The sequence below is a fragment of the Gopherus evgoodei genome, chromosome 2 (assembly GCF_007399415.2).
Source record: "Gopherus evgoodei ecotype Sinaloan lineage chromosome 2, rGopEvg1_v1.p, whole genome shotgun sequence".
In the NCBI taxonomy this organism is placed as follows: domain Eukaryota; kingdom Metazoa; phylum Chordata; order Testudines; family Testudinidae; genus Gopherus; species Gopherus evgoodei.
Genome location: NC_044323.1, coordinates 60,960,244 through 60,975,814, shown reverse-complemented (window position 1 = coordinate 60,975,814; position 15,571 = coordinate 60,960,244). Strand labels below are relative to the sequence as shown.

The 15,571-nt window shown below is 40.5% G+C and overlaps 1 protein-coding gene across 1 annotated transcript in view; it reads left to right on the top strand.

Annotated features, from left to right (window-relative positions):
* The first annotated feature begins 5,655 nt into the window (after positions 1–5,655).
* IGF2BP3 (insulin like growth factor 2 mRNA binding protein 3) overlaps positions 5,656–15,571 on the top strand; it is a 174,767-nt gene continuing 164,851 nt past the window's right edge. The window contains exons 1-2 of the mRNA XM_030550773.1: positions 5,656–5,991; positions 7,776–7,836. Coding sequence (XP_030406633.1) covers positions 5,817–5,991; positions 7,776–7,836 — 236 coding nt within the window. The 5' untranslated portion in view covers positions 5,656–5,816. The remainder of the gene's footprint in view (positions 5,992–7,775; positions 7,837–15,571) is intronic.

The following is a 15,571-nucleotide window of genomic DNA, read 5'->3' as shown; positions in this document are numbered from 1 at the left end:
CAATGGATGTTTTCATTCAATCTTATTGATTTGTGTTGCTAATATGACAGGTATTGGCTGGTGTAAGTGATTATTCCAGTTAAACCTGCAAAAAAAGTTGTATGTGCTTAAATGCTTAATAGTTTTTGAATGCAAATAGTAGCAATATTGATCAGATATTGGACTGCTATCATGTAACTGAGTGACAAAATGAACTGCAGCACCTTGGTGAATGCACTTTTTCTGTCTCCCTGCTGTTCATCTTGAAGACTCCTATTTTATTGGTTTTCTGTTTGTCTCTGAGCTGGATTTGTTTTTGCCTTACCACCCCCAAATTTTTACATCTTCACAAAAATAGGCTGTATCTGCCATCCTAGAACTAGCTGTTCAGCCACAAAACTGCAGCAACCTTACCTGTCCTGTAGCTGTTTCAAACAAAAAGGTTCTTTTATGTATTTTGTCCATTGCAAAATAATTATGTACTGTTTTGTTAGTCGTTTTCGGTTTTTTTTAAAGTATTTTAACATTTAGCTTTGCAAACTCTGGGAAAAACTACCAGTTTCTTTAGAAAAGTTTGATATTAGCAGTTATTTTACCAAAAAAAAAAAAAAAGTACTCTACCTACAACGGCTCTTAACGGCTAAGGCACAGTCAGAATGTGGAAAAGAAAGAGGCACACGAAAATGGTGAAAAGCTGCATTGCTTGTGCTGCAGCATGGTACAAACTTACACGTTTACAAAGCACCAGCCCCAGCAGACCCCTCCATCAGCCATTAGAGGGTGAACGAATCGCAGGAAGAACTACACATTGTATCGCTTCATCCTACCCAGTAACACTTTGTTTCCTTTTTTAGGGGCCCAACAGAACAATCAGAGGAAAGAAACAAAAACACCCGAGAGAAGAAAGGGGGCCGTTTTCGCGCCACAACCACTCCAGCTGCGGGGAATGCACGCAGGAGGCCAATGAATGGGGAGAAGAGCAAACAAATCAGGCAGCCCGTGGCCCTAGCACAAACGAGGCTGGGAGAGCTGGTAGGTGCAGCTCTGAGCCAATAGGATGCAACGCTCACCCACAGCCTCAGAGTCATAGCTGTGAGCTCCATGCTCTGCTTACTACGATTACTACGGCGGCTCCCTCCCAGGCGCCCTGTGCTTGTTGCTAAACTGCAACCTTGCTCCTTTGCTCTACGTGCTGAGTTTGCTCAACTGGCTGGTATAGGAGGCGGGTACTTTCCAGCTGGCAAAGAACTTCTGCACGATCCAATCCGTTGTCTTTACAATTCATTGGATCATGACAATAAGGTTGTTTGATATTTATGTAGCATGTATGTCTTCTGCAGCCTGCTTAGTTTGTCTCCGTGTTAATGTGGCGCTACGGTGGGCAGCGAGTGGTGATTTTTTTTCTCCTTCAGCTGCCTTTGGGGTGTCCTCTTCGTCTAGGGTGTTAGCTTCATGTATGAGTCAGTTATGCATCCATGTTCAAGCCAATTAAAGGTCGCTGCAAGCTATAGAAAGCTTTAGTTGAGGCAAAGACAAGGCAGGGCCTTGAAGGGGGGGAGGTGTTTGGAAGGGGGAGGGGAGGATGAGAACGCACCAGAATGCTGACCAATTGAATGATATTTTTAACATTTTGCTAATCTCGGGTCGAGTCATACAATCATTTTCCCGCTTCCCCTAAAAGTGTATGCGTTTCTCTTTTCTTGTTTTGGGCCTAATACAGTGAAAAAGAGAAGTCCTTTCAATGACCTTTCAACTCCTTGCATTATATAAACAACAACAATATTCCTAAAACAAGTTAAAATGCATATTCTTCATGCAGATTATGGATCCAGATCTCTGTTATATACTAATCCTTATGTAATGCCAGTTGAACTCTTTCTAAACAGGTAAGAGTTTACTAGATTATTCACAGGCCCTTCATACACCTCTACCCTATAAGTATATTAGGATTTCTATTTTTTGTTGTTTATGGCAGAGAGAAAGACCAATACATTCCTCCTCCTCCTCATTTTCCACCTTAATGATCACTTAAACAGAAACTTTTAAAATAAAAGATTAAATAATGTTCTAAAATAGGATTATCTTCAAAACATACTTACCTGTTATCATTAAAAAAAATTCTTTTTACAACTCTGACAGAGCAGTCTTAGTTAAATCCACATCTGATAGCAAGTACTGTTGCTTCATATAAATCTATTGTGTGTACTAGTATTATAAAGAAAATAATTTCTTCAACAGTCTCTCTCAACATCTGTAAAAGTAGCACGTCACTGGGGGGAGGGGAAGCTTTAGATAAATGATTACACTTTGTTACACAAGTGAAAACTTTAGTACAGTTATTTTTACCTTTAATTTTCCTATGAAAATATTGTTTTAAAAGGAAATTGATCCAATTAAAGGTTAGTCTTGTTCAGCTTCCTCATATGGGGTAAAATTCAGTAACTAATTTTTACTGTACATACTTTCAACATATGAAAAATTAAAGTAAACAGCACAAATTTTTTGAATTTGATAAAACTGGATCCACATTTCTAGCATACAAGGCTAAATATCTAGCTTTTTGGTAAATATCTAGTTAACTATAAAATGATATTGCAAAGTATTTAATTTGAGCTTAATAAATTACATATCAAATAATTTTTTATATAAAAAAGATGGTTACCTAATTAATTTTGGGTGTTTAAATTAAATTAGTATATGGTAATCAGAAGGGCCCTATTTATCTAATAGCATAAATAGAATCTTATGTTCATATTTAGAATTTAATTTTGAAAACACTAATTCACTTCTTTACATTACAAATAAAACAATACAATATAGTTTGGTATAAACTACTAAGTAATGTTTTTGCCCTGTGTTATAAAAATATCTTTCCAGTATATAGGGCTGATAATATACAGGGTTCTTTCTCTCCTCTAACAGGGACAATTAAATATGTGTAAGTTGTGTTGGACAACTGATGTATGGTTTGACTTAAATTCCCACTTCTGACTTTTCTAAAGAAAAAAGTAGGTAGCAAAACATATTAGCAAACTAGAACATTACACAAAATGTATACACTCTACATTTAACAGTGTAAAGAGGAAAATATTTGCAAGTGCTTTTTAGACCACACATGTAGAAAAGAGCACATGCAGATGGATTGATAAATTCAATACATATCAAAGTTATAAAGAATAACACTAGATACTTTGAAAACACTGACTAAAAGAGAACACACCTGCATGTTAAGTTTTTAAAAATTATGTATTAGTCAAAACTGCAGAGTGGTTTAATCAGACTTTACAAGATATAATAAATACAGGCTCATTTAAGAAAAATGTCTTGTCCAGCACAGACTGGTACTGTTGAGTGAAGATTTAAACCAAGGAACGATTTGCCCATTTTCTACAAAATAGAAGTTGTGCATAAAATCTAAAGAGTGGAGCACAAGAATACCCTTTGTCTACTACAATGATCAATTAAAAAATAATGGATTTAAATGACAAATTAGTTTCTTGATAAGCACTCAAAATTATACATACTGGTTTATGAAAAAATATGCCTCAAAAGTTAAACTGAAATGTTATATGTAATTATTTCACATTAACTACTGCTCTTACTTTAAGGAATGTCACATTGAATTATACCATTCTGTGCTAAATTTTCAATAACTGTCTTTACTGTGCCTTTTGTAAACCATGTGTAATAGTACATACAGATTGTAGTGTCCAAAGTACAAACAAAAGAACTTGTCAACATTCATCAACAACATAGTTTCAAGTTAAATTAAATTACATGTATTTTACTTATTTAGTTTGTAGAAATGAGGTACAAAACTGTAAGCCTTAAGGTATTTCTCTTTATGTGTATTTCCACATAAAATGCAGGACATGTGGAAATTCATTCACTGTTAACTAATACACATACTTAGCTATTTTCCATAGAATACCTATTAAAATCTACCACAAAAAAAATCGACCATGGAATAAATGAAACCTTCCACTAAAGTGTATTGACTTATTAAACAAAACCTACTGGATTGCTATATTAAATACAGCGCTGACTTTCATTTCCGTATCCTTTCTTCATCTTCAGGCAACATTTTGTTTGCACTGGAAAGGCTCCACACACCCAAACCCCCTCCCCCCACAAACCCACCATTGTACTCTTTACAAATGTTGAAAATTATGAATGGTTCTTTAAACCAAAGGGGGGAGGGGGAAAATAAATCTCTAAATTCCTGGGTGTGTTATTACTATCCTAGAGTAAGGCTGGTTGGTCATTCCTCACGTTTTCTAAGATAAGAGCCACCATTAACTAGATTAAAAGAAAGAAGGAAACATTTTTTTTCCTTTTGGTAGGAACTAGGAGAGCATGTTATTCTCTCACTGTGGACTCTCCCACTTCTCAATCATTTCCCAACTGTCCTCTGTCTACCCCTACCCTGCGCCCCTTTGTCCTTTTTTCCATACTGCTCAGTTCCAGAGACGCTGCAACCCACGCTAATCGACCCGCCAGAAACATTACCAGATGGGGGGCTCCTTCGAGGCTGGAAAGACCCTAATTTCCCCCTTCCCGCTCCCTTCCCTCATTTAGTCCCTTGTCTTTCTGCGGGGAGCAGCCAATGGCAAACAAGAGCCCGAAAGCCACCAAACATGAAATCACAGGCAAAGGTGCTGTGCATAGAGAGATCGCTCAGGGCGTTGCTAATAAGAATATTACTCCAGCAGCACGCAGCCTGCCTAAGTGCCCTCCCCTCCCCCTCGCTGACCCACCCACACAAAGTGCTCAAGCCATCTTGCCAGAGCAGCGGAGCTTGCACGAACGACCCCTATGAATAATACGGTGGCTTCGCATCACGGGGATCGAGGAGGAGGGGGAGGCGTGGGCATTACATGGCATGTTTTCCCTCCTTCCTGGAGTCCCCTCGGCGATTGCACCCGCCCCGAGAGACAGCGTGTCCTCGCCTTCCCCCGTTGTTTGTGCGCGCTTGCAGGGGAGCGAGCTGAGAGAGGCTGGTCCCAGACGAGCCAGGCCGGGCGTTATTTGTGAGCGCTCGGGGAAGGGGTCCGAGCCGCTGTCAACAACAGTGGTGACTAGGGGCAGAGCGGGAACACGCGCTCAGGGCCGGCGCGCATCAAACTCCCGAGCTCCCTCTGTCTCGTCCCCAGCAGCAGCAGCCCTCTCTAAACTTGTCCCTGTGTGTGCAGCCAGCCTCTCTCCTCCTCCCTGCCTGTCCCTCACCCAGTCCCTCCTCCTCCGGTGAGTGTGTGCGTGAGAGCACAGCTATAGCTACTATCTAATTGAGGCGCTGGGATTCCTCACGTGAGAAGTTGATTTGTAGTTTGAACACGTGGCTCATTCAAAAACCTGGAATATTCAAGTAATTTTCTTCCACTCCCCCACCCTCCTCTCTGGGTTTTTTTTTTTTTAATTGAGAGGCGGCGCCAGCATGCACGTAGTGTGACATTTTCATAGTCCGCCTGCCGCTGCTAAACGGGCTTGGGGGCAAGACAAAAAAAGTAGTTTTCCCCCTTCTCTCTCCGCCCGCCATCCTGGTCCCCAAGCTGGGTGTTTTTCCCCCGTCTCCCCTGCGCGCCCGGATCCTACGGCAAACACTCCGGATTCCGATTTGGATACAGTTTTTTTTACCCCGAGAGAGGGAGGCAGGGTGGGAGGGACTCCGGCTGCAGATCTGATTTTTTTTCCACCTCGCTCTCGCTTTCTCTCTCTCTCTTTATCTCTCCTTCATCGCATTTTATTGTAGCCCCCTCACCAGCTTATTTTGCAAGCCGAGGCTGTGAGTTGTTGGGCGTGTGTGGATTGTGTTTTTTTTTTTTTAAACGAACAAGACCATGAATAAGCTGTACATCGGCAACCTCGGCGAGAGCGTGAGCCCACTGGACCTGGAAAGTCTCTTTAAGGAGTCCAAGATCCCTTTCAGCGGGCAGTTTCTGGTGAAGACGGGATACGCGTTCGTGGATTGCCCCGATGAGAACTGGGCTATGAAGGCCATCGAAGCACTTTCAGGTGAGTCCCTCCGGGCACCCACCCCCGCACCTCTCGCCATCTGCTTCCTGCCCACACATAGAGAAGGTCCCCTCCTGTCCCCCAGATTTTCCCCCTACCCACCTCGCCGGTTCAACACAGGGGGACCCCGAAATCTGCCCCTTTCCCTGCCAGGGAGGTGGGGGCGAAGCGAGAGTCGGCTCCCCGGGCCGCGCGGGGACTGTGTGTGCACGGGCTGCAAGCGGCCGGGGCTGGGGGTGGGTGCTGGTGCCGTGCCTGGCCGCGGGAACTGGGGGGCTGTGGATCCCAGACACGCCGGCAGGTAACGTGCTCGTTGGCGTTTGACATCCAGCCGCCTTCTGGCCTCCGCAGCTCCTCGCGCCCGGGGCTTGCGCTGCAGCCCTGCGGGCTGTGGGAGGGGGCCCGGGGGGCGCTAGGCTGGCTGGCTGGCTGGCTCTAGCGGCGGGGAAGGTGGCCAAGGAGGTGTGTTCCCCCCCGCCATCGCTCACAACAGGCCAGGGCAAGAGGCAGCAGCCTGGGCCCAGAAACCTACCACGATGTAGCTCCCCTATTCCCCCATTCCGCCCCCGACGGAAAATCCTGGCTTCTCCGCGAGCGTCCCGGGAATTGGAGGGGGGGGGCGATTTGGAGAGGGGGAGGCCATGCAATTTAATGTTTGCATGGTGCGAAGGCAAGGCTGGCGATGTGGAGGGGAAAGTGAGCCCTGCTTCCGGCATAACGTGCAGGGACGGCGAGGCGGACGAGCCCTGCTCTGAGCATTCAGCGCGCACCTATAGGCGCTCTTGGCCCTGCATCTCTTGCCCAGCGTGTATCCCCGGCAGCCAGGCTGCGGGCTTGGCAGAAGCCGCCTTCTGGGTGCACTTGGAAGGAGTTGGTTGGCGAAGCTCCCAGCCTCACGCGTGTTGCACAGAGGCGACGCATGCTGTAGCTTTCCCTGCAGGGGAGGAGAGTAACCCAAACTTGAGAGGGAAAAGCCATCGCCCCCTTCCCCGCGCTGGTCGGAGGGGCTGGCAGGGCTCGGGCCCTAGAGGGCTGCCTTCCTTCGGGATTATTTATTTCGCTTTCCCTTTGACTGCCTCTCCCGCACCCATCACCGCTTGCAGGAGCCAGGCCGCCTCTCTGCCTCTACATCCTGTTTTTGTGTAAAATGTAATGCTGCCTGTTTAATACGGTTTGCAGAGGCTTCAGGGGGGTGGAGGTTCCCGGGGCTGCGAGAGCCCTTCTGAAATGCGCTCTCTTCACCCCCATCTCCCTCCAGAAAATGCCATGAAGTTTAAATTGAGGCCTGTCGCCCTGCGGGACGCGTTGGAGGTAGCCGGGGGAGGGAGGGGTGTCCTGCCCAGAATAGGCAAGTAGGGAAGACACAAGCATTTCCACATAACCCTGAAGCATTCCCAGTCCCTCTTGTATCCTCTCTTTAGGCTGTAGGGCCCTGATCAGCTCATCCGATTGAAATTGGTGTATCTATATTACAGAGCCCTTGGAGAAAATGGCTCAAATAAAGGAAGAGGTCCACTTTCAAACAGGGTCATTCACTTACCTCTTCGGACAATTATTGTGCTAAACGGAATCATTAAAATTCAAATCCCTTGGCTTGTGATAGCAGCAGCATAGTGGCAAACTGCAACACCAGTTAATGAATAAGATAACATGTTGCACTTTTAATTTCCTGTGGTGTTTTAAAACACCACAAATTCAATTTGGGAAGGGTGGGGAGATGAGAGCGAGGGAGACATTCAAACACATTTAAAAACACTTCTTCCTAATTTTATTTGTATTTGCAGGTAAAGTGGAACTGCATGGTAAACTCATAGAAGTTGAACATTCAGTCCCTAAAAGACAAAGGTAAATGGTTTTTTTTTCTTGCCCTCAATGACCAGTCTTCCACAAAAATAAATACATTTAAAAAAAAAAAAGCTTGTTATGTTTGCCTTGTGGATAAATTAGCTACTTTATTAAACTAAAAACCCACCATGATATCAGAAATAATTCCAGAATTGTACCCTTATATTTTTAATGTAATGCATGATCAGTCTGCACTGGATTTACAGAAACCAACCCTCTTCATGGAGGAAGCCGGTTGTGATTGAATGACAAATAATTATTAAAAAATTTAAATTCATGAGAAGAGTTAAATTTTGTGCCGTTAGCAGGAAAGTAAATGGAATGTTTTGAACTGTGTAACAGGCAAGCATGTGAGCTTTGCTCAGCAACAAAAAGCATCTTGTAAATATACTTGTATGCATACATTTTTTTGATCCTACCATGCTGGAGGCTGCAGGTTTTATAGCTAAGTAGTGTAAGTTTCATCTAGATTTAAGGATGAATTTTTCTTTACTGTTTTGATCTGGCATGTACAGACATATGAGGAAATGCTGATTTCTCTTTAGCAAAGACATGATTTATGCATCCTTTGTGTGTGTGTTTCATTTTTGCAAAGTGAGTACTTCAGGGCTCAGTAGCATGTAGTTTTGTGGGTCTGATGTGAAGAAACAGTGCTCAGATTCTTGCAGCAAAGCAGACTAGTACTTCTGTACTACCTAGAGCATTGCATTCTGCTTTTTTTTTTTTTTACAAATATTTAAATTATACTGCATTCTAGGTTTTCTAGAGAGTAATAACAAAATAAGTCAAACTTTTCACTTACTTTTTTCTGCCCTCCATTATACAAACAGCCATACTTCACAGATTAAATAACTTTATTTAAAAAGTGCTCCTAACACATCCCTTAAACTTTTACCAAAAAAAATACAGAATTTCTCAAACAGTTGATTAAAAAGGTGTGTGTAAATACTAGTTGCTTTATCGTTGAGAATCTGATTGTGGGATTATTTTTTGTTTAGCAGTGGAGGGAAGCTTTGCTTGAGAAAGTATGGTTGTGGGATTTTTGTTGGTTTAATGTTAGTAGGAAAGTCTTTGTGTATTTATAGTGTCTGGCTAGTTTTGTTATTTGAAGACTAATGTAATATGTAGTCTTGTTTGTTATGCAGGATGAATGTATCAACTGCAAATTACAGTAGCATATATTCAACTTTATGAATGTATAATACTGGTTAAATACATTCTTGTATACTTAAAAGGTTACTAGAGTTAAATAGAAGAAAATACAATGGCAAATGTAGGAATTGATCAGTCTCAAAAGTACATTCCAGTCTTTGTAATATATGCCAATATAGCAATTAAGTTGTAAACAGAAATTTATGAATCTGAAGGACATACAAAAAGTGCACTGATATATATACCACTCTAAACACATTAATTTTATAATCACAAATGAAGTTTAGAAAAACTTCTGTATCATTTTTGATGTGTTTAAATGCGTATTTCCCCACTTTTAATAGAGTTCAACTGAAAGTATAAAAACACATTGTTCTTTGTGTTGGGGCTAGGCATGTTTTCATATTTGTGTGTGAACTAGCACTTTCTCTTCTACAACTTCCTTTTTTTTGGTAATTCTGTAATTTATTGGAAGAAATGTTATATAAAACTTGAGAGTAAAGTTAGGTTTCCAAAATATATATATACCCATATTTGTATTTTTATGAATATTTAGTTACCAAAATATCAGTATTATTTCCCACTTCAAACCGTGTCTATTAAACATTATTTAAACATGCTGTGTCTGATCAGAATATTTCTGAACTTTTTAATAGAAAATTAAATTGCAATTTCTCATAATTGAAAATAAAAATTCTCGCCTGTAGAAATCTACTTTAAAATTAATTCAGTAACATCCATGCAAAAGTAATTTTCCTTGCTTTTCTTTGAAAACTATGTAGTACTTCCCTTGCACCACCTACACAAGTTTGATTTTTTTTTTTCCCTCCTACCATGGATCTCTCTAAGTATTGTCTAATTGTTATGTTTCCAGAGTTACTAGTTATCTTTACAAGTTAAGCCTTTACATGTTGAGCTAAATAAGTAATTTAGAAAAAAGAGATTATTTACATGTGTTTGAAGAATGGCTGTAAAAGAGATGTATTTTAAATAAACCTGTATATCTGTACATGGGAAGTGTGGCAAATATAGTTGTTAATAGGTAGTCAGTCACAGTGCTGTGGAGAATTCTGTGTGGTGGTGGTCAAAAGACCCACCCAGTTTGTAAGTATGTTGAAAGTCTAGGGTTAGTTTTCCATGGAGCCCAGCTTGTACCAGTGTGTTTTGTTTGGTTAAATAGATGTTACAGTAAAGAAAATTTATGTGGAATATAGGTAATGTTCTTCTTTTAGCATGCATAGCTGTACAATTAACAGCATGATCAAATTATTGCTGCGTAAGAAAAACAGCAAAAGTTGTTTGTAGTGCATTTAAATTGCTCAGTGTATACTGTTGTAGTAACCTTTTATCACTGTTTAGCGGCTGAGTGCGAAGTTCCTACTCAGTTTTTAAAAATATGCATTTTTGCATTTGCCTGCATTTCTCCTCCACCCCCCAGAGGCTGGTGAGGTTGTGTATTGGGGTGAATGTAGGAAGCTGGTAATCCATAACTTGATCATGGAAAGGAAGGTCAAGAGGTGGTGTCAGTTAGGGTTCCTATAATGTTGTGGTGTGTCCAGAAGACTTGTCATTGTGAAGTGTGGTTTGTTATTCAAAGTGAAATTCTTAGACCCAGTAGTCACTGTATTCCAAACTTTATTGGACATTCCTGTCTGAAGCAGGCACACCCACATTTGCAAAAATTACCTTTATACCTGCAGTGAAAGGTAGGTTGGGAGTATGGTACTGTGGAATGCCTACTGAAGTGTTAAAAGACAGATGCTGGGTACATTGCAACTGTAGCTGGGGGGAGGGCTGGTAAAGGATTACTTGCAAGAAGGGTGGAGATTTTTGGGTGGGAGGTGCCTGCTGTTTCATAAGCCAAAAGTTTATTCCTGATTTACTACTGAAATCTCAAGGGAATGTGAAAGGGAAATGTGGAATTTTTGCGTTCAGACCGTATGAATCATGGAAGACTATTGCAATACTTCACAGAACTTTAAGTCACTTCATTCAAAACTTGGAGAAGACATTGTAACAATTTTGAGTGCTAGTCATGCTTTTCAAGAGAACACAGATCATTGTTAGTTCTGATCAACCCTTCACATTAATTTTGTTTTGAGAAACAAACATGCAGCAAGATTGATATATGTACACTTGTGGTGGAGCCCTTTAGGGACCCCCTTTCTGTGACTCAAGAGCAGCTGGTATCTAGAGGGGCAATGTACATGCTGCAATCTGATTATTCAGATAACACTGATGTCACTGGTGTGATGTGCAGTTCAGCTTAGTGGGGGGAAGGGTAGGGAGCTGACAGTGGCCACCTGAGCATTGCACATTGAGTCAGTCCTTAAACATTTCTGAGAACATTCTTAAATCCCTGAAAAATGTATAGACCTTGACCTAAAATCAGGATTTTTTTATTTTTAATTATTTATTTTGCTTTAGGGAAAGCTTGCTGTGACTTTCTCTTTAGGAGCTTAAAATGGTTAGTTTACACTTGCAACTCAGATACTGTGGTACTAATGAGGCACTTTTCTAGCTGTGCGGATAGATACTGTTCCACCTCTGACTCTCTTGCTTTGTTTTTAAAAACAAATCCTAATCTGATGCCTTTTTAAAAATAAAAAAAAAATTGTGGTAGTGGAGAAGGAATGATGAGGTACAGCAGATTGGTTAAAATGCACTGACATTTTTGCCACTAGTAACTCTCTGGTACAGGAAACCTAAATAAGCTTCTAATTATACTTCACCTAAAATTTCAATTAATGTAAAGTTTGGTTTGAGATGAAATAGACCTTTTTTTAAAATAAAATTGTTTAGTGAGATGCATATGAGCTTCATACTGTCAGTTGTGGATTAAAATTTGTGTATAATTTAAACATGAACGTGGTGTATGTGTTGGGAGCGAGGGGATGCATGTCTTATATCTGAAACGCTAAGGGGTGATTGAGCTGTATGTGGTGGTTATACTTCAAGTGATCAGATTTTTAAGTTAGGGATGCAATACTTGTAGATTTTTGTTTTTGGTGTAGTGTGTGACTATAAGGCAGGGGTAAGAACACCATGCTAATGTTACATGGGGTTAGTGCACTGTACATAAGTACATAAAATTGCCAAGTACAGAGCACTTTTTTGTTTTATGACATATTAGTGATCTGTTCGTTATGCTCAGTGTCTGTTACATGGAGGGGGTGGAGCACATGTGATTGAATATCTCAAACGGCTCAAAATGAGCGAGAATCTGTTGCAGGAATTAGGAGTCAAAATTCTGCTTAGCAAGTCCTGTTTCTTAGTGCCTCCTTATCTACATTTGTTTTTGCAGATGTGAATAGTGGTGTGTTGTTTTTTTTTAAGGGAAGTTAATTATTGTTAATGGTGGAAAACATAAATTTGGCCACTTGTTGTGGCATGCAGTATGTAGTTATAGTGAATATAGATTTACCTAGTTTATGGATAATTATATTATAGGAAATTGCATTTTTGTAGGTCCTAGACTAGCCTTCTCACAATGAGATAGAGGTGCACATAAGAGCACCCTTTTTTTGGCAGTCTCTTAAAGTGGGATGGATTATAAAAAGCTCGTGGCTCTTTATTTAAATTTTAGGTTAAGCTTTAAATCTTTTTTTCCCTCAGCATTGTAGACCCTCAACTCTGCAGGCATGCTAGACTTGAACCATTTTAAATAAAGCATAATTAAAGGACTGTAAAACATGGCCAGGGAGTGGTAAATCAGATTTTTTTTCTATATAGTAATAGACTCCCTGAAAACTACAGCAGTGCTCTTACATGAGAGTACAGCTTGAGGCTTTCCAGAAGCAGAAATTGTTGCAGAATACAACTGCCTACTTCATAAGTGGCAATTTGCATGGAGAACATGTTATTCCAGTGCTCTAGAGTCTTTCCTTGCTTCCGATTAGTTTCTAGGTGGAGTTTAGGGGATTGGCATATAAATCCTTAAACGATTTGGGACTTGGCTACACAAGAGATTGCAACTAGGAGGTATCACAAAAAGAGAAGTAATCAGCGGAGCAAATATACCCCCAATTTAGAGGATATGGGGAGCCTGGTGGCAGAGTATTTTCTGTGGTGGAGCCTCAATTTTGGAAGTTGCTTCCCTTCTTGGTCAAAAGAGTATCTTTTTTTCCTTTTGGCCTTTTGATAAGGCAGTGTGTGGCGGCATAGAGAGTCACTAGATGTGTTATAATTTGCTGTTTGGGCAAGTATGGTGTGTCAGGTGCAGAAGACTATTGGGGTGTGTCTACACTCCAATAAACACCTCTAGCTGGCCTGTGTCAGCTAACTCAGGCTCATATGCTGTAAAATTGCGGTGTAGACATTTGGGCTCAGCCTGAAGCCCAAGCTCTGGGACCTGAAAGGGGGGAGGGTCCCGAAGTCTGGGCTCCTACCTGAAGTCAGATGTTTACACCACAGTTTTACAGCCCTGCAGCCCAAGCCTCGTGAGCCCAAGGGTATGGCTACACTTGAAATTTCAAAGCGCTGCCGCCACAGCGCTTTGAAGTGTGAGTGTGGTCGGAGCACCAGCGCTGGGAGAGAGCTCTCTCAGCACTTCACGTACTCCACATCCTCTACGGATGTAGCTTGCAGCGCTGGGAGCCGCGCTTCCAGCGCTGCGGCACTGATTACACTGAGGCTTTACAGCGCTGTATCTTGCAGCGCTCAGGGGGGTGTTTTTTCACACCCCTGAGCGCGAAAGTTGCAGCGCTGTAAAGTGCCAGTGTAGCCAAGGCCCAAGTCAGCTGATACGGACTAGCTGTGGGTGTTTAGTTGCAGTGTAGACATACCTTTGATATATTTTGTGTATTTAATGCTTTGTATTGTATGAGCCAGGTAGGCTGTGGGTTAGCCAGTCTAAAAAATGGTAAAGAAATGAAAATAAATTGAAATTGGTTACAAAATATTAGATGTTATGAAGCAGAAACAAAGAAATTGCTTTTCATTTTTATCTAAGAATAGGAAGATTTGTACACAGTACAAGTATTTACAAAAAGTTGAAATACAGTTCCATAATACTTTGCCAAAAAACCTCAGTGTATTCTTTCAATTTTGTGCTTTCTAAATTTCTGTATACATAAAAATCTATTCATGTATCTGAGAGTCAGTTAATTCTTTGATTGTCAAATCTGCATCAAGTGATAGGTAGTAAAAACTGTGAGTTAACTGCTGATGAACACTGGTATACAAATGTGTCTTTTGTTCCTGCCTCACTTTTGAAGAAATCAACATTTTCGGAAAACTGACTTTGTCAAGTGGAATGTTCAGGAGATATATTTAAACCTGAGCCTAAAGGGTCTACTTGTGTATTTTACCAGTTATCGAGCATATATGTTTGTCTGGCCTTCTATTCAGTTGTTGTTTCTCTGTGTGAGCCTTCCTTTTCCTACCTAAATAGGGCAAAAGATTTCAAAAAGAGCTGCAGCATATAGTAGAATGTCACATGGTCTTGTATTGAACTTGTGATGTGCTAGGATGGAGATGACGGTAGTAAGTAGTTCCATGCTTACCTGTGTCTGTAATTTCCAATCTAACATTAGCCTGCTACTGAGGCAACTGCTATTTCCTTTTGTCAGTTCATCTACTGAAAGGACCATTTTGGCTTTTAAAACTGTCTGTGCAGTAAAACTTCTTGTTTTGCTTTTGGCAGGTTAAGACAATTATCACAGCTTTTAAAATCTGTTTAATTACAGTCATCTTTTTTTCTTTAACCCACTTTATTAGCAAGTCAAGATGCAAACTAGTTTGCATATGTTTATTACTTATCTTAATATTTAAGTAGCTATGTATATTATGAATCAATTTCTGTAGGCTGCTGGAAATAACCTGCATTATGGGTTTTACACCTATAGTGCCTTAGTGTCAAATTGAAGGATGTTCCTCTGCAGAAGAGGATATTTATCATATGTTTACAATAGAAAATCTATAGTATAAACTAAAATACAGCACATTCTTATATTCTCGTCACTTTGCAAAAGCTAGTTCCCCTTCAAAATAGTTATTATGAGAAAAGTCTGAAATACACAATGTAAGTTACTTTGTGTTCTGTATAGTTTTCTTTAGGAATCTTCCCTAGCCCCCTTTCTGTTTGCATACCAACTGCTGTTAGATGTCGCCTCTTTATTTTAGGTATAGTGGGATTGTACTCATTTAAAAATGGCCTTCTGTAAAGATATATTTATGAATATATTAAATTGCTCAAAATAAGATGCTCTCTTCAAAATCAAGAGTATTTGGTTCTAACACTTGAGTGGAGAAGTAGTTGTGCGTTTTCGTCATAATTTGACAAGAGCATAAATTATGAAAATTATATGAAGACTAATTCATTTTTCAATTAGGAAATATTAAAATGTTCAAACATGAAAGGTGAGAAGAACTTCAGTTTCTATTTTAATCTTTACATTTTGGTGTGAGGAGTGTTTGTGATCATGGTATTTCAAAACAATCAGACAATAATATGCAGAACAGTGTTTCAGGTACAAAGCCTTTTAATCAAGATTACATCCCAATGAACCACTTGCTATTTAAGTAGAAAATGGTTTAGTGTCTAAAGAATTTTTCAAAATAGTTAAATTTCCTTTCTTCAGTA